The following is a 22,940-nucleotide window of genomic DNA, read 5'->3' on the forward strand; positions in this document are numbered from 1 at the left end:
TGAGATTAGTAATCAGAATATGAAATTAGAAAACTAGAAACTGTAAAATCATAATCATTGTAATAAAATCATAATAATGATAATAACAAGGTAAAACAGATATAACAGGAAAAAGAGGTAAAACCAATAAAAGCATAGAAGAGCAGACATAGAAGGTTAAAGGTAAAATTTGAGAAATAGGTAAAAAATTTAAGAGAGAAAATTGATCTAAAGGTGGAGCAGAAAGTAACACACATAAAAGCAAGTCTATAAAAATGAGTTTTAAGAAGTGATTTAAAAGACACTACTGATTCTGCACACCTTATCTCCTCAGGCAGGTCATTCCAAAGTCGAGGGACCCTGACAGAGAAGGCCCTTTCATCCTTAGTTTTAAGCCTCGACTTTGGAACGACCAGGAGGACCTCACCACAGACCTAGGGCTACAGTCTGGCTCATAGGGGGTTGAAAGTTCTGTTAAGTAGTCGGATCCTTACGTGCTTTAAAAATGACTAATAAAATCAATTCTGAAACTTACAGGGAGCTAATGTAGTGAAGCTAAAACTGGGGTGATGTCATATCATCCGTCAAAACCAGTAGCAAGGCCCTGGGATTTGCAACAATCTGGTCCTATTTTTCAAAAAAACCAATCCAGCTGTTGACAGAGAGTACAGACTGACTAGTATGGAGAACTGAGACAGAGATAAAGTGTTGGTGCTGTTAAAAGAGGAACCACAGAGAGCAGAGCAGCTCTTGGCATTCGCAGGAAATGAATGAGATCGTAAAGATATGAGCAGCAACTGCTTTACCCCCCCTCGCCACATACACACACACACACACTTTAGAGCGTGTCATAGTTTTAAACCTTTAAAACGGAAATGTCTGACAGATGCAGTTTGCTTACAGGATGCCACACACTTTGCTTCTTGTGCTGGTCCACTTCAGTGAGTGCATTTCAGTTGTTTTTTTAATTATCATTTTTAAATAAAATTCAGACCCTACAAATACAAATGTGTCTGATATCAGTTATCTTTGAGTAACGATTTAATATTGATTCATTCAGCAGTCAAAACTTACTTTACTAGATGGTCATTTTAACCTGTTTGATCATGTTTATTGAGGTTTGAATCTTTCTTTCAGTGCTCAGTGCCCTTCTTCACTGTGGACATGCTCGAGATGATTACACAATCTTGTTTTTTTTTTTGTTTACCTGTTCTCTTTATTCACTCTGATGAGCCTGCACTCACTTCTAGCTTTGTGTATAATTTTCTGCCATTTACTGTATTTCAGTTTATATATGAGCAAAGAATAAGGTCTGTCTAATGTCTGTTTGAAAGATTATGGTTTGTTTTAAACTAAATCTAATGCCTAAAATCCAAAGCTCATATTCTTGTTTTAATCACAACTAAAGAAAAGAAAAGTCATACTGATTTTTTTATAGTGTGTAGAATAATGAGAGATAAATAAAGAACAAATCAAAGATCAATTTTTTTTACATTAAAGTCAGAATTCTGAGATTTAAGTAAAATTCACGAGATTTAAATCGGAATTCTGAGATTAAAATCAGATGTTGAGACACAATGTAGTATTGTAAATTCTGAATTCAGGGATTAAATCAGAATTCTGAAATAAAAGGCAGAATTCTTAGATTAATGTCAGAATAATTGGGTTAAAGTCAGACTTATGAGATCAGCTTCAGATTTCTGAGATAAAATTGAAATTTCTGAGATACAAGTTGGATTTCTGGGATTAAAGTCGGGGTTCTGAGATTAAAGGCAGAATTTTGAGATTAAAACCACAATTTTCAGATTAAAGTCAGAACTCTGACATTAAAGACACACTTCTGAGATTAATACCAGATTTACTGGACTGAAGTCAGATTCCTGAGTCCCAATTTAGACTTCTAAGAAAAAGCCAGAATTCTGAGGTATTAGAATTTTGAGATTAAAGTTAAATTTCTGGGATTTAAATCAGAATTCTGAGTTGAATGTTAGAGTTCTGTTATTAAAATCAGATTTCTGATAAACAATTTAGGATTCTAAATTCTGAATTCAGGGATTAAATTCAGAATTCTAAAATAAAAGCCAGAGTTCTTAGATTCATGTCAGAATTATTGAATTAAAGTCAGAATTTTCAGATCAACTTAAGATTTCTGAGCTAAAAGTCAGAATTCTAAGATTAAAGTCAGAATTTTGAGAATAAAGCCAGATTTTTCAGAATAAAGTCAGAACATTTTCCCACATTAAAGATAGACTTCTGAGATTAAGATCAGATTAACTGGACCGAAGTTAGATTTCTGAGACGCAACGCAGACTTCTAAGAAAAAGCCAGAATTCTGAGATACAAGTCAGATTTCAGAGATTAAAGCCAGATTTCCAAGATCAAATACAGACTTCTGAGATTAAAGACAGACTTGTATTTATTTCATTATTTATCTTTATTTAAGTGCCACTGAGATCACAGATCTCTTTTTTCACGGGAGACCTGACCAAGAATGGCAGCAACACACAGTTTCATCAAACAACACGTTCAGACTAATAAAATACAAATAAAGTGACAGAAAACGAATGTAAGTCATCAGGTAAAACAGAGAAATCATGAAAGTTTAGATTCAAAAGATTTCACTGCAGATTTAAAAACATTCAGAGACACCAAGTTTTGCAGTTTAAATTCAGTCTTTTGTATTCAAGCACAAAGTACTGAGAACCTTAAAGCCTTATTTCCCAATTCCATTCGGACTCTGGGAACAACAAGCTGCATAAAGTTTAGTGATCTCAGGTTGTGTAATCCATCTTTCAAGTTTAAAAAGGAGGAGAGATAATGAGGAATTTTGCTTGGCTTTGTTAATAAGATTGCTTGATGGTTGATCGATTGGTTGGTCGGTCATAAATCTGGATCTGGATAAGAATTCTGATATTATTGTCAGAATTCTGAGAAAAAAAAATCAGATTTCTGCTTTTCAAGTGGATGTAAGACCTCACAGAAAGGGCTGTTCATATGATTATAGGAACTGTATTAAACCTCAGTGTGTGGAAACTGTTAGATTGTGTTGTGTAGATTAGAACTGGATCAGGATTTGTTTTTAATTGTTTTGGTTGTTTTCCAACAGAAACACACAAACCCATTCTCAGCGTGTCTTTATCATGGCTGAGCCCTGGAGCCAGTGTTACTCTGAACTGTAGTGTGAAGGATGCAGGCTCAGGATGGAGGTTCTCCTGGTATAAGTGTGTTCCTAAACAACCACATGGCTACAACTTTTCTAAAATGCTCCAAAGTGGAACTGAACAGCACTCCTACACCGTTCATGGACAGACAAACACAGCAGCATATGTGTGTAGAGCAAAAAGAGGAAATGAGAAGAAATATACTCAGTACAGCAAACCAAAGTTTGTCTGGTCTGGAGGTCAGTATATGTGCTTTTATATTCAATGTCTAGGTATTATTTGAACCTATACAGGTACAGCATGGATGGCTGGCTTAGTGCTGTGAAAAAGTATTTTCCCCCTTCCTGATTTTGTTTTTTGTATATTTTTCACTCTTAGATGTTTTATATCATTAAACATATTTTGATATTTGACAAAGATAACCTGAGTAAGTACAAAATACAATTTAAATGATGCTTTCATATACTAAGGGGAAAAACATCCAAAGCTACCTGACCCATTCGAATCAAGATTTAGAACTGACAAAGCAAAGCAGGCTAAAGATCTAAAAAAGCAACACATCATGGCACGATCTAAAGAAATTCAGTTACTTTTTCACAGCACTGTAGTTTAAAACAGTGGTTCTCAACTGGTGGGTCTGGACCCAAAAGAGGGTTGTGGAACCCTTTTCAGTGAGTCCCAAATGTGTTCCTGGAATAAAACTGCGTAAAAAAACGACAACAAAACTCTTTCAAAACAAGCTTTTTTGCCTGTTATCTTTGATTTGTGGCATGTTTTCCATTTTTGAGTTTCAAACTGGGATGATTTTCCTAAGATAAACCTAACTGGTCAAAAAAAGATCAGTTTTTCACTGGGAAGTTGATGGTGGGTCCGGGTGCTTGACCAGTTGAGAACCACTGATTTAAAAGACATTTTATTTTATGACTATAAATATGCATTATTAAAAAAAATTTAGAAGGCACACAAGCTGACTGTATGGCAGCAGTTTCTGGGACAGTGCAAGTCATTTTTTATACACAAAATGGTAGAATAGTATAAATTTTTGCCTACATTTACACCAACTTCTATCTGTATTTTGTTCACAAAGAGACATATATGATATAAAGATGATGTAAATTTGTTTACATTGTTTCTGTATGACTAACTGTTGCTTTACAGGTTTACACCCTATTACAATCAAAGTGAGTCCTGAAACAGGGCAGCCCTTTTCCTCTGAGTCTGTCTCACTGAGCTGTGAGGGGGACTCTTCTGTGTGGAGGGTGATGAGATTGACAGAAAAAGGCCGTCTGTCAAACTGCAGCGACTGGGGGACAGAGAGAGGATCTACATGCAACATCAAAAACCAGACTAAACCACTGCAGTGTACTGGTGTGAGTCTGGAGTCTTAGGTCAATTCAGCAATGCGGTCAACATCACCTTTAAACGTAGGTGGATTGTCATCTAACTTGTTCTTATGTGCTATTTTTGCTAACTACACCATAGATAAACCTTAATGATGCCTAATAAATGACCTGTAAAAATCCAATTTAAAAAGTAGCTCACTTCTTTGTTATTGTTACTTGTTTAGACAAAAAAGTTGCTGGCTCCTCCACATGTGAAACAATTATAAATAGTAGAATATGTATAGTTTATTTATATTTAATTGATTCATTTTTATCAAAAACTTGGCCTTAAGGTGATTCTGTTGAACCACAATTCTAAAGCAATGTCTAATCGGAGGGCACCCACAGTTTCAGCCACATGTGTATTTGCAATCCATATATGACCCAGATAAGGCCTTAATGGACACGCTAACTGGAGAGTAGCCAGCCCAGCAATGGGGCGCTCTGATTGGTTGGTCAGCAGACCTATCAGAGAGCCAACAAAGAGTAAATTATGAGCAATCTGTTCAAGACATTCAAAAATCAAAATACTTGATTCTTTCTATTTTGGCAGGTTCGAGGCCTGAAGGGTTTTCCATTTATTTACCGTTGGTTATTGGACTGACAGCTGGAATTTTAACCATTCTGCTTCTGCTGGTGTTGTGTTGCTACATAAAATCAAGAAGTGAGAACTTTTCCTATATATTGTTAAGGAATTATAATCACATTCAAAATGATTCTGATATAAATGTATGGGGTTTTTTTGTCTGTTTTCTTACAGAACTCAGTTCTAACAGGTTAGTTCGACACTCCTTCTAAAGAACTTTAAAGAGTTACTGAAACCCAGAGTGTCAGCTGAGGTGAGCTGTCTTTCACACACTGATTTAAAATGCCATGGAAAGGGTTGGGATGGGTAAGGGATTAGATATTGGCCATTTTGCATATTTGCAGATTTGATTTAAAGTACACTACTGAATGGCGTTGACCTCTGTAACCTGTGAAAATTTCTGCAACACTGATTTAATGGTCATTTTTTAAAACTACAGATGATTTTAGGGGAATGATGATAAATGACTCTGTAAAAAGACACAAATTTGTGTGTCACTGACTTTGTTTTAAAGGTGCAGTATGTGATATTAAGCCTAGTAGCATTTAGCAGAACAAACTTGATAAAAACGAAACATAATAATTTATAGGTAGATCTATCTGAATTAGTGCTTAATCACTTGAATACAAAAAAATACATTTTCAATAACTAACTGTGAAAAAGCTACTGACACCACCATCTTGGATTTTTGCATTTTGCATTTTTCTATGGCAACATAGAAGGAGCCAAATAACAGAGAAATGAGATATCTAAAATTGACTGTCAGATGTTGATATTTCAAGTTTCACACACTGCATCTTGCACATTTGCACAGTGAAGGAAAACATGCCACCCCCCCCCAACACACACACACACACACACACATATTTCAGTTATCAGTTGCTACTACTAAAGGTAACAGTTGTTGAAGAGTGGACAGTAATTATTTCTCTCTTCAGTGACAAGAGCTGGCACCATAGATGCCACCAGATCAGCCAATCAAAACAATAGTTACAGTACCTTGTGGTTTCAGCCTGTAGAGGGCAGTCAAGTTGCTTATTTCTGACACAAAATGAAGAATTTAAATGTCATGATTTGAGTCTAAGGCACTACTAATTTAGATAACACTACACTGAAGTTCTCATCTGAGGGTTTAATTGCCTTTTAAATGAAACTATTTTAGTTGAAATATTGTCTCAACTGTATCTAAAATCATTGAACCCTTGTATTTCTACATATTTTTAGGACTAGAACATGTCAGAGAACCAATCAGGGCTCAGCTCTTGATCAGTTGGATAACCAGGATGAAACTCAACCCAGAGTGGGATCTTCTCTCGATGGTAAAACTCTTTAAGAAAAATAAACATTTATTGAATTAATGAATATTCAAGACCTGATTTTGTCTTGCAAAAATGTATGATTGTTTAAAATTCTTCTGACTGAATCCATCTTCCACTCCTCTTGCATCCCAGGGAGCATTAGACCTGACTGACCTGACCTGATTTAAGTTTTGAAATCTGATTGAAAACAGGTTTAAATCATGTTAAGACAAATTAAGACCTAATAACCATTTTAACCAACTTGAAATACAGCAAAACACCAGTATATCACAAAACAGAACAGTTTCTTTTAATTCTCAAATCTGGTTTGTGTGATTGTTGAATAGAAGACAGAAAGTTCCTTTTCTCCCTGTTCTCATGTAAAAGTTAAATAAGAAAAATGGGCTTCAAGTTACAGATGATGGTTTTATCTTTGAGTCACTGTAAATTGCAAATCTTGCCACACATTGTTGTCAGAAATCATTAAACTAAATTATTGAAGCGAATGGATCATCACTTGCAATCTCTGTCGATTTTTCCTCATTTATATCACAGATGCAGATGAATCCAACAATGTCACAAACTCTGCAAATCAGCCTGAAGACAGTAGAGGTAAGAGTTTGGTCTGTACGGCTCAATCACAGCATGGTAGCTGCTCAGTAGAAAAGCTGAGTTTCTTGTTTAAACAATAAAACAGTAAAATTTTAACCTGATGCTCCTTTTATTTCATTTTCTAGCATTAAAACAGAAAATAAGATGTATTTTTCTTGCATGTGGTCATCTTCACAGGACAGTGTAACGACAGTGAGGAGAGCGTCGTTTACCAGAATGTGAAGACGGGATTTGCTGCAGGTATAGTCACGTGTGAGGTGCAGGGGTCAGCCATGTGATTTTGTTCTTTGAATGTCATTTGATACAAGGATTTTTAATGTTCCAGGTAGGATATAAAACTGAACAATGGCTCTTGTTTTTCTTTATATGGATTTTTAAATCCTTGTCAGGAACTATTTGCTGATGATCATCACAACCACCTTTATTCTCAAAGATTCAGTCGTCCTCTAACAGATTTATCTGCTATTTTCTCTTCATAAAAGTGACGTTTAGCAAACTATCATACCTAACAAAACCTAGACTTACTGCACCTGAGGTTGATGGCTCTGCCACACTCACATAAATAAACTTCCACTGCCCCCTGGTGGCTCTATGCCTCTGTAGTATACAATTGTCAGACAGTGAAAATAAAGGGGAGAAAATTCATAGTCATAAACTTAATTAAAGAGCTGGTTAGGTGTATGGGTGTCAAACTGATAATTAATGGGCTTTGAGTTACAAAATTCTACCTTTCTCCATGATTCCAAATGTAGGTTTGTGTGCAATTTTTCAGTTCAGTTCAGTTCTTTTAGCTTTATTGGGATGGGAAACATCATCAGTTTTTTTCCATTGGTGGTGGTTTGGTGATTGAGGCTCCTCTGTAGTCACAACAGCTCACGTAATGTGCATTATTTGTACATTTGCACTCTGTTGCACTTCACCCAGCAGATATACTGGTGAATAGTTTTTGTTTGTTGGTGAAAAATGGAAAGAACTTGTCTCTGATTTAGAAAGGACAGCTGGTTAGAAAGTGCAGCTCTGTTTCCACCTCCTGTTGGCTGCAGCGGGTGCACAGTCTTTCCTCTTTAGGGATCCAGCTTTGTCAGAGGTGTCCTCTCGAGGTTGTGCCCATGGAATTTGTACATGGTCGAACATTTCCTTAGCCGTGGATCAGTCAGTCACACTTAAGTGTTCTGCAACTGCATATTCCCTATTAGGCACAAATAGCATTCCAGTATGTTTTGTTTTTTTGGTTGATTCTTGCCAATGGGTTAAATAGTTTTTATCATCTCTCCATGCATTCAAAATGTCTTTCTTGCAGAATCAGAAGAACCTATTTATTCCCAAATCAGGAAAGGAAAACCAATGGGTAAGAAATCAGCCACATAACTTCCATTTGTTCACATAAATATGAGCAGCTTCATTTCAAACATCCATTGAACTCATCTCTATCATGGTCCAGGTCCCTAAAGAGAGAAGTGGATTGATTACGATTTTTCTGATGTTTTTAAGCATGCCATCCAAGTCTGTGTGCTTAGTTTTTCTTCCTTCATTCTTTTTTGCATCTGAATGAGACTGATTCTTGAATATCTTATGGATTAATAAACTTTGTTTTACACATCAAGCTGCCAGCCCCCACTTTTTTGTAAGTTTTATGTGAGAACCTTATAGCTGCTTAAGCCAGCAAATGGTGACCAAAGAATATGACAGAAAGCAAATAATTCGTAATTAAGACTAGAATGATACTGGTAGAAATTTTCTCTGTGTACTTATGGTTTATGTGCCCTTCCTGGTGACTTTTGACACTATGCTGTTTTATTTAATTTTATCTAATTTTATTTAACCAGGAAAACCTCATTGAGATCAAAAATCTCATTTACAAGAGTGTCCTGGACAAGAAGGGCAGCAGCACAATGAACAGAGTTACAGACATGACATAAGAATAAATAAAGTCAACCTCCTCACCAGTTTTATGGTGAACAGGAAATTATGCAATACAGTATTTGTAAGCTTTAAGCTGAACTGAAACTTTCAAAATGTTCCTCGTGAGTTTTATTCCATGCTGAAATGTATTCTTAGAAATCTGTTTTTCTGTTAAAGGTTTTCCAGAGGATGTTAACCCAGTTTAAGGGTAAACTGTTGAACTTTGTGCTCTAGATTTGAATCAAACTCGAGTACTTTTGCTCTACTGAAAGGATAAGCACTCAGCAAAGAAGTCCCTAAATCCAGTTAAATCTTTACTGTTTGCCTCCACAAGTCAACTGTGCCAACTGATGGGAAGCAAGAAGGTAACACTTCACCAGGGTGGTCAAATGAAAATCCTCCTTTGCTGCACAGAGACATTATCTATCTTAGCTACCCTACAACATGACCACTGCGGCCCAAACAGCAATGCCACCTTCAACAAATCATGTAATAATGTATTTGACAGATTTAATCTGAAATTAGACTTTCAGACTGTTCTGCTCATCAGTTTGTTTCCATACTGAAGTGTTTTCTGAGAAATCTTTTTTTCCTGGTAAAGGTTTGTCTGGTATACAATCCAACCTCATAAATACTGAAATATCCAATCCAATCTATTCCAATTTTATCTCAATAAGACTTTCCTGGTGAAATAAAGGTTAAATAGAATCAGCTGTTTGGACGTATTTTGAGTTAGTCATTGCTCAGGAAATGAACCAGCCTAAATAAAGGGAACTGCTGATAGCTGAGCGGCATAAACACCAATGCAGCTGCAGAGACAGCATTGTCATTGACTTTGACGAGTGGGTAGATCTACCTTTGACCAACTCAGATAAAGTGGAACTGTATTCACCACAGAATCTGGTTGTGCAGAGAGGCATGGGCAACTTGGGGCTCATGGTGAGAGTACCATCTCGTTTCCCTGTAGCTGGGTGGTCATGATCGTGGTGTCCTGGCTGATCAGAAGATGCAGTGTAGGAATAGCCATCGATGAGAGGAGGACTGGACTAAACTTTCCACAGTGGATGCTTTTTGTCTGTCTTCCAAAGACAACATGGTCTTTGATTCACTGTTTTAGCGGAGGTTACAGTTGAGATCATCAGTATAGGAGGACTAATATAAGATAACTAAGGGTAAGACTCAATTTTCAATTTTAATGCAGTTTTTAAGGTGGTTTCTTGTCAATGGAGCACTGCTAGTTATTTTTTTGGATGATTTGTTGATGTTTTTCAGTGATGGATGATATTTGGATGTTGTCAGCTGCTAAGATATGGTAGTGGCTAGAGTGCTAACTGAGAGATAATGGTGCTAATGTAAAGCTATAAGTGCTGTTGTTGCTCATGTGTTTATCATAGGCTAGGCATATTGTTGAACTGATTGTATGCGTGTAAGGAAAAGCTCACAATTTTCAATTTTAAACAACTTAAACAAACACAAAATAAAAGTATTTGCGCAGTCATTGCGTCAAGCAGGCTGTAATAACAAGGTAACAAAAGTTTACTGTCAGCTTAGTTAATACTGCGTTGGTCTTAGGTCAGGTTCAGACAGAAAAATGTTTCTTCTGTTCCTTTTGTGCATACTTGATGCAGAGTTTCTGATTTATGTCTTTTGCTGCTGTTTAAAGCAGGTTATCGGTCACATGGCTGCCTTAAGTAAATGTAGGTTTTCTGAATGGCTGAATTCTTGAGGACTATTGGTCATTTTGGATGGAGGCAACAAGGTCCAGTGGAAACTCTGTGCTATATAGAAAAATGTATTTAACCAACAAAGATGATCCTCCCTGTTTTCACAGGACATTACTGGTGTTGCGGAGAGAAATTAAATAATTTTAACCCATTTAACCTGACAAAGTAGAGATAACAGAGAAGAATGGATTCCAAATACAGAATGGCGATGGATAGATAGTTATTTCTGAGTGGTTTCCAACCTGGGGTCCAGTTGGATGAACAAATGTGTTTTTTAAAACCATGATTCAAAATACAATGTTTTGGTGCCAACCTAAAAGATGAAAAAATGAAGACAATCCATTAATCTTTGTTAAGTCCTGTATTTACAAAAACAACCCAACTTGGAATTTCAGGATTGAAAAAGTCTGTCATTTACAAGAAAAAAGCTAAAATTGTTTAAGTTTAACAAGTTTTAAATTTGACACCAGAAACTTAAAAATGTCAAGTTTTAAAAATCATAAATTTACAACTGGGTCAAGTCAAAAATTTACTAGAAACCAAATGAAAAGTAGTGATTGAATTTTAACTTTACAGTCTCAAAAATTCTACATTTTGGTTCACTTATAGTTACAACTCTAAAGTTTTTTTTCTCATAAATTAATGACTCTTAAAACTTGAGAATTTTGAGTTTTTTACTTGAAAATTAAAAGATCCTTTTTATCTTTTTAATTTTTTTAGAGTGGCACTAATACTCCGTCATAATGATATATTTTACTCAAAGATCTTTGTCATGAGCTAGTAAATGCAGGCCTGTTTTGCAGGGATTTTGTCAATAAAAACATTTTCAATACGAGTAGGGAAGCCCTGAAGAAAAATGTTTGGAACCACTGCTCTAAAGCACTAGAAAGTGCCTGTTTCCTCTTAAAAAGGGAGGAAGGAAGATGAAATTTATATACGCAACAGAGCACCCCCTTGCCAAACGGTATGATGGTATAATTTTTCTTCACTCCTCGTGCCCAATCAGGATCTTGAGGTTAGCCATAAAGGTTTCAGAGAGTGACAGAGTGTCAGAAGTGGTTGCAAGGATGGGACACATTTTGCTCTGTGCGCTGTGTTTTTACTGTAAGTATTTCAGAAACTTTATCAATAAATAGAGCAGATCAGTGGAACTTTGGAGACTTGTAGTGGATACGATTTAAAATCTGCCCTTCAAAGCTTTATTTTTTTTTTTTTGGGTCTATGTGTGTTTAATTGATTTTACTTGCATCGTTGATGCTTTATAGTGTAGGTGAACGTAACATTTTGCCTATGGCTTGTGTTTCCTTTGTGAAACTGTGATAAAGAATGCTATTAGAAGTTATATGGTAGTTTTTTATTGATATATTTTTTAAAAATCTTATTTAGTCAAGTGTATTTGTAGGAAATGAGAGTGCATGTTTATTTTTTTTAAATGCTTTTATGTTCTATCAGTTTGGTTTCTAACATATTCTCAATCTTTATTTTAGTGACAAACTCTCTCCTCAAGTATGGCCATGCTGAAGGTGATTACTCAGTTTCTATTTCTGTATTTGTATTTATTCAGAAAGATGTTTTCATCCACACTCCCTCTTGCTCACTTCCGTTTCTCTACAGAAGTGTTGAAACTTGTGTGTTAGTCAATGTCAAAGTGCAGCTCTTTCTTACAGTTTTTAGAAGGCTTGTATGTTTTTGAAAAAGAAACAGATTACATCAAGCTGATTTGATATATTTTCCATTTATTAATTCATTTGACAGATAAGGTATAAAAGAACACATTTGATAATTATTGCTTATAAAAAATTCAGTCTAATATCAGACTGTTAATGCTCAGAGACACGTGCTTACAAATACACAGAGAAGTCATATCAAGGACTTTTGGGTTCAGGATGTCAAATCCTATCAGTTTTTGAAGCTCTCATTTTTAAACTCTTAAGCCTGGAACACTAAAACTATTTTAAAAATATTAACTGAATATCTTAATCTCCTAACATACAAATGGTGATATATGAGATTTTATACCATTTTTAAAGTGAGTGGTGTGCAATGAGATGACTAACACAGTACACCATCCACTAACAGATTCATTCACCAACAACCAGAGTCCCCAAAACTCAAAATTTTCCAAGCTTTAGCAGTTTGATTATGATGTTTTACAAGAAACTTGTGTTGACACCAAAAATCAAGAAGTTGGTTGTTCTGGGGTTTTAGCTACATCACACCACCCACTAACAGATTCATTCACTAACAATCAGAGCCTCCACTCACAATACTTTAAATCTTGTGAGCTTTGGCGGTTTGATTATGATACATTCTACAAGAAACTTGTGTTTCCAAAAATCAAGAAGTTGCTCCTTGAGGTCTGATGTCTGTATTATCTGTATGACTCGTCATTAACATGGTTGCCATGGCTGTGTTTGCTGGTTAAATCAGTTTATTGAAAATAGCATATAGTAACAGTCTGGCCTATGTTTTTGATAAATGGTGCTTTTAAGAGCATTGGATACAGTTAAGCTTACCAAGAGTGCATGTGTGTTTGGGGTTTAAGCTACCTGCTGTATCCAGTGTGATTGCAATTTTGGACCAAGCGCCCTCCTTTGGCAATTTGATTATGATATGTTTTTTAAGAATTTGTGCTGTCGCCACAAATCAAGAAGTTGGTACTTCATTTCTGATGTCCCTCTTAAAAGTATTCCTAATGTGTACCATCGCTGCCATGGCTGTGTTCGCTGTGCTTCCTCATTCAGTCAGCTTGCGCATCCTAATTGACTGTTGTTCCATTTCACATGACAATCCAACTCATGCCTTCTCAGTGGTTCCCAGTATTCCACCCACACAACAGGATTTCTCATCATTTATATGAAATATTTCTTCCAATGTTTATTATCCCAAGTCCCACAGTACCAACCACAGTAGAAAATCCTTGTGATGAATCCAACTTGGTTGTGACACAAATATTCAGATCAATGGGTGAAATCACTGAGGTAAAATAATCATATTTTATGTATTTAACATTTCAGGGCAAACACATAACGTCACCTTGAGAGCTGAAAACAGAAACATCCCAGAAGGAGGACACGTGGAACTGACCTGCTTCGTGGACTCTGGTGACCCCTCTGCCTGGACGTACGAGTGGCTCAGAAGATCAAAAGGCTCTTCTGAAGTTACTGTCTTGAGAAATGAACTAAACACAACACTCAGTGTTAAAAAAGGAGGTGACTATGGGTGCAGAGCGGGTAAAGGGGACTTGAGGACAAAGGACAGCGAATTTGTCACCGTTTACAACCTAGGTGAGTTTGTTCCAGAATGATGAAAGGTGCTTTACTCAGTACATTTACATGCATAGTAAAGTTGAGTTATGATAATATCTCAGTTAGGCATTTTTGTCTCAGTATACACGCAAAAGGGGAAAATCAGTTTATTGACAGTAGCATATTGCAATGGCTTGGGTATGTGTTTCTTCAAGCTTACCAAGAGTGCATGTGTGTCTGAACTTACTGTTGAAGGCAGTAAAAAGGCAACAGTACAGGAATAAATGGCCTATGAAGAAGTGCAGTTAAAGACGCCTGACTTACAATTCCAATTCTTCCATGCAAGGTGGCAATATGTACCTATTCAGCTAGTTGCAATGGACCCTTCTCTTGTTAATCTTTCTCAAAAGAGAGTAAGCACCTCATTGATTTTATGTTGAATGTGGTAAACATGGCCCTTTTTTACAGATCTGCACATACATTAGCATACACATTGTGCTATATTTTTGGTAGAAATGAGATGAACACCATACCTCAAGCTTATGGGGATATCCTAAGGCAGCTCTGGCTACAATTTGTTTTAAAAATCAACCATGGTCAGCATAATTGACCTTTTCAAGCCCTCCAGGGCTGGCTGCCGAGAATCATCCCCACGGCATGATGCTGCCACCACAGTACTTCACAATGGAGACGGTTTATTTGTGGTAATATTCAGTGTTTGGTGTCCGCCAAACATAAAGTCTTGTCTGATGGCCAAAAGCACCATTCATCAGACCAAAGAAGTTTTTCCCACTTGATCATAGAGTCACCAATACGCCTTTTGGCAAACAGATTTAATACTAGTTCTCTTCATCAGTGGCTTTCTCTTTGCCTAACTCCTATAAAAGTTTGACTGATGAGGAGCCCAGACAACAGTTCGTGTAGGCAGAGTCTCTCCCATCTCAGCTGCTGAAGCTTGTCTATGCCCATAATCTTGAGCACAGTCACAGAGACAGTCATGATCACAGCATTCATTGGTCAAGATCACACTTGTCTAGCTGCCAGTCTATCAGCCCATGCAATCTGACATGGTGTCCTCATAAAAGACTTTAAAGTTTGTAGTCTGATCCACCAATAAGTCCAACTTCAAGAAATTCTATTCTTTTTTTTTTTTAAATTGTACTAGCATGTTTACATGGATCTTAAAAGTCCAGCTTTAGTCAAACTAGAAATAATTAAAATTTTTCTGACTGCATGCGAACATACTGAATGATTCCAATTTGTGTCAAAAGCAGACATTTGTATGTAACTTGTTCTCCAGGTCTAACTATCTGTATTTTCCTGATGTTCCAGTTTCCGACAATGCTGTTGTGACTCTCGAGCCCGACTGGACCATGATATTTACGGGTGAGGCGAAAACTCTCAGGTGTAAGATCCAGGGAGATGAAAACAATGAGTGGGAGTATGAATGGAAGACCCCTACAGTGAGGACATCATCAACCTCTAATAAGTACAAGATTAGGAATGTTGATGCTTCCGACATTGGAGACTACAGATGTAGAGGTAGACACAGAGACTTTTATTCTGCAACAGAGTGGAGCGAGACCATCACCCTGACATTTTGTAAGTATTCAAACCAAACACTTGTAATGAAATAAGACTACTTTGGAAAGTTTCAAGCTGCAGTTGCAGCCTAAATCTGACCTAAACCATCTTGTATTTTAACAGCCAATGAGACTCTGCCTCTTTCAAATGCTCCTTTTATACCCAGTCATGTTAATATCCTGTTGACAATTAACCTAATTAGTTTAAAATGCTTCTCCAGCTGTTTTTTATGTTAGCAATTACCTTTCCAAACCTCTGCCCATCCCTACTTCTGAGGCACTCTGCCTCTCTGAAATACTCCTTATATACCCAGTCATGTCAACAACCTTTTGAAAATTGGCCTAATTGGTTGAAAAATGCTTCTCCAGCTGTTTTTATGTTGCACCTTACTTTTCAGATCAGTGAACCTCTGTCGATCTCCACTTCTGAGACACTCTGCCTCGTTAAAATGCTCCTTTTATACCAAGTCCTGAAGCTGAACTATTGACAATTTAACTGATTAATTGTGAATGCTTCTCCAGATGTTTTTTTTTATTGTAAAACTTACTTTTCAGATCAGTGAACCTTTGCCCATCCCTACATCTGAGAGACTCTGCCTCTCCAAAATATTTCTTTTATACCGAGTCATGTCACCAACCTTTTTATGTTTTTATGTTACCACTTACTTTTCAGATCGGTGAACCTAGGCCCATCCCTACTTCTGAGACTCTGCCTCTTTAAATGCTTCTTTTATACCCAGTCATGTTATCAACTGATTGACCTAATTAGTTGAGAAATGCCTTTTGAGCTTTTTTTTTTTATGTTACCACAAACTTTTCCGATCAGTGAACCTCTGCCCATCCCTCATTCTGAGAGACTCTACCTCTCTAAAATACTGCTTTTATGCCCAGTCATGTCACCAACTTTTTGAAAATTAACCTAATTAGTTGTGAATGCTTCTCCAGATATTTTTTACAACTTACTTTTCTGATCAGTGAACCTCTGCCCATCCCTACTTGTGAGAGACTCTGCATCTCTAAAATATTCCTTTTATACCCAGTCATTTACCATCCCTTAAAAATTAATTAAGTTAAATTACTATTTGGTTGCAAAATGCTTCTCCAGCTCTTTTTATGTTACCCCTTACTTTTCAGATTGGTGAACTTTTTCCCATCCCTACTTCTGAGAGACTCTGCCTCTTTTAAATGCTTCTTTCATACCCAGTCACGTCACCAACCTTTTGAAAATTAGCCTAATTAGTTGTGAATGCTTCCCCAGATTTCTTTTTATATTACCACATACTTTTCTGATCAGTGAACCTGTGCCCATCTTTTCTCTTCTGAGAGACTCTGAGCTCAGTTTTAACATCTAATATGTTCTGCTGTGATTGAGTGAGGGGTTTATGAGATATGCCTTCTGTTTTATTTACATTTGATCCCACCCACTTGACAGTAGGCAGTAAGTGATATTTCCAAAACAAATGCGAGAAGTACATGCATTTTATTTATCACCAGACGATGTTTAAAAAATTACAGTCTGACTTAATTCTCTGTCCTGCAGACAAACGCAAACCCAAACTCATCGTGTCCCCATCTTGGCTGAGCCCTGGAGATTCAGTAAATCTCAGTTGTGAAGTTGAAGATCCATCCTCAGGATGGAGGTTCTACTGGTACAAAGCCATCCCAAAACTATCAGATGATTCCTACAGCTATGAGCTTCTCCCTGGTAGCAGCAGCGGGACTAAGCAGAAATCCTACACTCATCATGGGCAGAGATATACAGCAGGATATGTGTGCCGAGCTGGAAGGGGAGACCCAGTACATTACACTCGATACAGTGATGTAAAGTTTGTCTGGTCTGGAGGTCAGTCAATACATTTTGGTCTGTTTTATTATATGTATATATATATATATATATATATATATATATATATATATATATATATACATATCTTTTTGATGATACCTCCACTTGTTGTCTCCCTTCTCACATTCTCTGAGTCTAGATTTTCAGTCAGGTTTTCTCTCAGTGAGCTCTGACCGGGTACAACACTTCACCTCAGACTCCATCACGCTGAGCTGTGAGGGGAACTCTGCTGAGTGGAGAGTGAGAAGCTTCAAGGAGAACCAGTATTGGTCTGAACTCCCTGAATGTGAGTTGATGACTGGAGCCACATGTGAAATCCCCAAGCTACAGGAGGGGGACACAGTGCACTGGTGTGAGTCTGGATCTGGAGAGTTCAGCAATGCAATCAACATCTCTGCATACAGTACGTTTTCATCGTGATGAAGTGAATTGCTTCCCTATAGTTTTAGGTTAAGTATTTTATGTCTTATGGCTGTTTTTTATCAGAACAAAGCTGCTATCTGTGTGCTCATTATATCTCTGCTTTAAAGTTAACAGTTTGTGATATTTTCTAGGGAAAAATGTGATCCTGGTGAGTCCTGTCCATCCTGTCTCCGTGGGAGAGTCTTTAACTCTGAGCTGCAAGTTGAAAACTGGAAAATTAGATTGCACTGCAATTTTCTATCGAAATGACCAAACCATCGGGAGTGATGCTGAAGGGAAGTTTCACATCTCTACGGTGTCAAAGTCAGATGAAGGATTTTACAAGTGTAAATGTGGGAGAATGAACTCACCAGAGAGCTGGGTAGCAGTGAAATGTAAGTACGACCACTGAACCTATTTTAAATTCATTTTCCCCATTAGTTTCTTGTTTTTTATGGACATTTCTTTCAGTTTAAGATTGTTTAGCTTAATTTTACCTGCATGCACCAATCAGGACATTTCGTTTTGGCATTTTTACAACAGAGTAATCATTTCTGCTATTAGAATTTTTGGGATAATTGTTCAGATTGTCTGTTGAAGTAAGTAATTTGCTGTAAATGTTGGGCCTAATTGCTATTTGGGCATTTCTGGAAATTTTCTAGTAAAGCATTCTCATGAAAATTTACAAGATATGTAAGTGTATATTTTGGAGAGTTTCATTGGAAGATTTGGGGAAATTGCTTTCATTATTTTTTCTTTCTTTCTGTTTGCATTTTCAAGGGATTTGGGAAATTTATTTGTAATTGTTTTGGAAAATGGCTTGTGTATTTCGGGGAAGGGAAATTGTGAACATTTCTGAAATTTTTTGGGAAATTTCTGGGAATTTGTTTGGATTTTTCCATCATCTACATGGAATTTTTTGGAATGCATTTATACATTTTTGTCTGGAAATTGCTAAGACTTTTTAGAGTCTAGAGTTTAGAGAGAAAGGAATTGCTTTGATATTTAAAAAAAATGCATGGAACTTTTGGATGAATGTTTTTCAAAAGGTTTTACTGAAAGATTTGAGGACTATTTAAAGAAATTTTAGGGAATTTTAAATAGGAAAATTAAATATATATATATATATATATATATATGTAAGAAGTTTTCACAGACATTTTAGGTAATTTCTTTGAAGTTTCAGGCAATTTGTTTGGATTTTGAAAATGGAACATTTCCAAGAAATTCCTGTCCAAAGACAAGGTTGATGTTTTAACTCATCAGACCCTACCCCTCCAAAATAATGGAGGGGTAGTGAAATAAAATACTAGTGAAAGTGTAGGGCAGTGCTTAATTTTAGTAACCTCATATGAATATTGCTGAAGGCTGCAAAAAGTGCTGAATAGACTCTCACATCTTAGAGATTGTTAAGGTGGAAGCACAGCTGATGTGCCATTTTCAGACACAAACAGTTAAAAACATCTCTAAAATATCATTTACTTAAGAAAGCATGTAAAGTATAGACCATCTAAAGTTACATTTTTTAAATGGCATGTCTACTAAGTTTTGGAACAACATAGATAGATGGGTTGCTTAGAGCCCCTGGTCGTACCGTGGATGTTCCTGAAAACTGCTCAGGGTCTCCGCAAGTTTTACTTTGGATGAAAAAGGCTGGGACAAAAGAGATGCTGTCGAGCTTGACCTTGGGTGCCGAGCTTGGCCCTGGGCTTCCGTCCAAGGTCGTGGCCAGTGAGCCCTACCCTTAGCGCTCTACACGCCTAACACTTAACAGTACTGTGTATCCTAAGGCAGTAAGGGTACAACTTTCAAGCCCCAAAATTAATCTATACAAATTACAAACCTCATTCAACTTCTTTCAACTGGCCCTTTGTGAAGCCCTACCCTCCTTGGCTACTGTAGCTTGGTTGGATGATATCTCTTGCCACTGAAATCCTTCCTATTTTTGACAATTTGGCTTTGATTAATATTAATTTGATTTGATTGGTTTTAATACTTGGCCTACTTGAAACAATAAAGATACAGCAGGGTGTACAGGGATATAAATTGGAATCTCTACAAAACGTGTTAAAACTGTCTGTTTTACTGAGTATGCTACCATACTTTTTATTTACTTTAAACATGTATAAATGAATTTCTTTGAGAGGGGTGCATTAAACAAACATACTTGTGTAAAATGACTGAATGACTTTATAACTCTATATTCATTTTATTTTGTAGCAGCAGGATCTTCATCTCTTGTACTCGGCCTTACTGGTCTCTTGGTTGGAATAGTAGTTATTGTGCTCCTGCTTCTGCTGATTTATTACATAAAATACAAAGGCAAGTAAATACTTAAATACTCTGTCTTTTAAAACCATGAATCAGAAAACACTTAAAGAATATGAGCTGTTAAGCAAAACCATCTCATGACTATTATCTTTTTCACAGATCCGCACTGTTACTGGTGAGTACCATTCCTTTACCTCTCACTGTGAATGTAGAAACATTACAGTCAGTATCTTGTTAACATTTTTATGTTACTCTTATCTTAAGGATGGTCCCATGTCTTCACTCCAATCAAGGTTCAGCTGCAGATCCAACTCTCAACCAAGAAGAAACTCAACAGCACATATACTGCACTCTTTCTCATGGTAACAGAGTTTGTCTGCTGATCCAGATTAAAATCATTGTCGACCTTTACACTAAGATTGAAAACAGTGGATTTAACATACGGTAACAAGGGTCTAGGTCCCTGAGAGGTGCATCCTGGGTTCCACTAGTTTCTTTTTTATTAAAATTTTTAAAGCTTAGAGCGGCCATCTTTTCTTTTTATTGGCAGGTAAATTTGCATGTTGTCTGCATATGGTAGGATATTCCATGTTCTTTAAAAGTCAACTCAAGAAGGATGAAGTAGAGAGTGAACAGAATGGGACCAGGGATAGAACCTTGGAGAACTTCCAATTAATTTTATGTAATGAGGGAGAAAACTTTCAAAAGTGGCCTTCCAGGTTAATGCTTTGAACTACTCATGGAACAAACCAGGAAGTTGGTAATATATGTAAGACATGCTTTATTGAAAGATACTTTATATTCTCCAGGTTGAAAAGGGAGAATGGAGCATGTGTTCTGTCCCATCCCAGATGTGCCAGATTTGGCATGTAAAAAGAATTAATTTTTTTGATAATTAGTTTTTACACGTCACTTTAATCAATAACCTTAGTTTTACATCCATTGTTTCCTGCCCCAAATGTTCTTTATTTCCTCTGTTTGACATTTTGGTATGCTTGTGTTCTGAGTTTATTTAAGACCAAAAGCTTATCACTAACATGAAAACTGACTTGTTCTACAGCCAACACTTCTATCTATGAATCCATTGACAAAAAAAACACAGCAGATGGTGAAGTATCAACCTTTTAATGGCTATCTGAAATTAAACAAGCACCTTTTATGCAATAATAAAGCAAAATTTAATGCAATATATGCCTTTTTTCAATTTTTCACAGGTGAGGCCGAGCATGAATACGGTAATGTTGCACATTCTTCAGTTCAGCTGGAAAGCCTCCACAGATCCAGTAAGAATGCAAACTAATTATAAATCATGAAACATAACCATTAAAATCTGACTGACTGACTGACAAAAACTGATCTTTTTTCACAGTTCAAATGGATAACTCTGAAGATTATATTAATTCAAAGTGGACCGCAGGTACAGCCGAGGATTGATTCACTTTAGAAACTTTGTTTATGTCATTTATTTATTGTCTTCAGTAAGATTTCCTTAAGACAAAAATCCTACACCTTCAGTGTTTCAGCCACTTTTTATTCTGTAAACAAACAGCTGAAACACAAAAATAGCTTTCAGTTTTTTGGCTGAAATTGTTGTCATGTAAATATGGCCTTCATTTTTACATTGCTTTTATATTTTTTTATATTTTTTTCCTTTGTATATGAAGAGCAGTGAATCATCAGCAAAGCAAAATATATTTTAGACTTTTCTTAATGTCCATGGAGAGAGAAGCATCATCAACAGAACAACATTCAAAGATCATTAAAGCTTTCTGATCATGATAATTGTCTTTATTAACAAATCATTGCAAGGGTTAGCTGTTGTACATGGATGTGTTTTGTTTCTCCTGTTTAACAAAGCTGGTTAATGCTGGAGAAACGAATTCTGAATGTGTCAGACAAAGCCACTTCTGCAGAATTGTTTCCATCTATTAACGTCTGACTTACATTTCTATTAAGATTTATGCACCTTACATTTTCTTAGTGTGTTTGTAACTGTAATGTATTCAGCTTATTTTTGATTTGTTTATGGTGTGAAAAAGATGCTGTCGTATACTGTTTATACTGTAATGTGAGGTAATGATAAAATCTCCTTTTCTGTCTTTATCTCTGCATTTCATCTTTCTTGCAACACATTAAGTAGGTGTGAAAAGAAGTGACATTTTCTTATTTGACACAAACATGTGTTACTATGTTTTTTTTTTTCTTTTTTTAAGGATGGTTGCAAAAAGTTTTATAGTAAAATCTTTTCCATCACTTTAACACTATGTTCTGAACCTTGCTTATTTTATCTAAAGAGGTTGTAACATGGGTCTGTATGCTTTAATTAAAAATATTTTATAAAATATTTTCAGTGTGACCTTTATGAACCCTTTATATGGCACTCATTAAAATACTTGGACTGCCTTTTGTCACTTTCACACATACAAATGTAGATATATTTTCTATCTTTATCTAGATAGACAGACGGACGGACGGACAGATAGTTAGATAGATAGTTAGATAGATAGATAGATAGATAGATAGATAGATAGATAGATAGATAGATAGATAGATCAAGGTCAACTAAGTGGCCATATATGGTTCCTTGCCTGTAAAGGTCAACAAAAGTGTGTGCATAAGAAAATGGTGATAATGGAAAATTTGAAGAATAAAGTCAACTGAGTATTCATTTAAATGTAAAAAAAAAAAAAAAAAAAAAAAACAGGATCAGAGACATCAGAGTTGATATCTTGTCTGTAGAGTCAGACTCTTTTCTTGAGGCAAGACATGATTGCCTTCTGAAAACAGCCCAAAGTAAAGTCATATCACAAGTCTAGTTACAAGTTATAATTCCAGGAAACCTATAATCATCCTAAATATTAAATTCCTAAGAGAATTTTAGCAGTGATGAAGCTGTGTTGAGTGATGAAATGTAGACAACAAGGTACCTCATGTTGGTTGATCTTG

The 22,940-nt window shown here is 36.2% G+C and overlaps 1 protein-coding gene and 1 long non-coding RNA gene across 2 annotated transcripts; both read left to right on the forward strand.

The window, feature by feature from the left end:
- The first annotated feature begins 4,096 nt into the window (after nucleotides 1–4,096).
- LOC121504635 lies at nucleotides 4,097–7,256 on the forward strand. The gene is made up of 6 exons (XR_005991475.1): nucleotides 4,097–4,564; nucleotides 5,076–5,186; nucleotides 5,283–5,298; nucleotides 6,333–6,427; nucleotides 6,962–7,018; nucleotides 7,196–7,256. It is a non-coding gene; the product is annotated as an uncharacterized LOC121504635 (long non-coding RNA).
- Nucleotides 7,257–11,657: 4,401 nt separating this feature from the next.
- LOC121504634 lies at nucleotides 11,658–22,292 on the forward strand. The gene is made up of 13 exons (XM_041779600.1): nucleotides 11,658–11,748; nucleotides 12,132–12,167; nucleotides 13,662–13,931; nucleotides 15,225–15,494; nucleotides 17,016–17,318; nucleotides 17,461–17,724; nucleotides 17,876–18,118; nucleotides 19,944–20,045; nucleotides 20,154–20,169; nucleotides 20,259–20,356; nucleotides 21,055–21,102; nucleotides 21,209–21,277; nucleotides 21,364–22,292. Exons 1-13 carry the CDS (start codon nucleotides 11,712–11,714, stop codon nucleotides 21,426–21,428), a joined length of 1,821 nt encoding a protein of 606 aa, XP_041635534.1. The 5' UTR covers nucleotides 11,658–11,711; the 3' UTR covers nucleotides 21,429–22,292.
- The last annotated feature ends 648 nt before the right edge of the window (nucleotides 22,293–22,940 follow it).

This window comes from Cheilinus undulatus, linkage group 22, assembly GCF_018320785.1.
Source record: "Cheilinus undulatus linkage group 22, ASM1832078v1, whole genome shotgun sequence".
NCBI lineage: Eukaryota > Metazoa > Chordata > Actinopteri > Labriformes > Labridae > Cheilinus > Cheilinus undulatus.

Excerpts from the sequence above, each read along its gene's own strand:
- LOC121504634 (XM_041779600.1), top strand. The coding sequence starts at position 11,712 with ATGGGACACATTTTGCTCTGTGCGCTGTGTTTTTACT. Across the intron at positions 20,357-21,054 it reads ATACTGCACTCTTTCTCATG|CCAACACTTCTATCTATGAA; the intron begins GTAACAGAGTTT and ends CTTGTTCTACAG. Across the intron at positions 21,278-21,363 it reads GGAAAGCCTCCACAGATCCA|TTCAAATGGATAACTCTGAA; the intron begins GTAAGAATGCAA and ends CTTTTTTCACAG.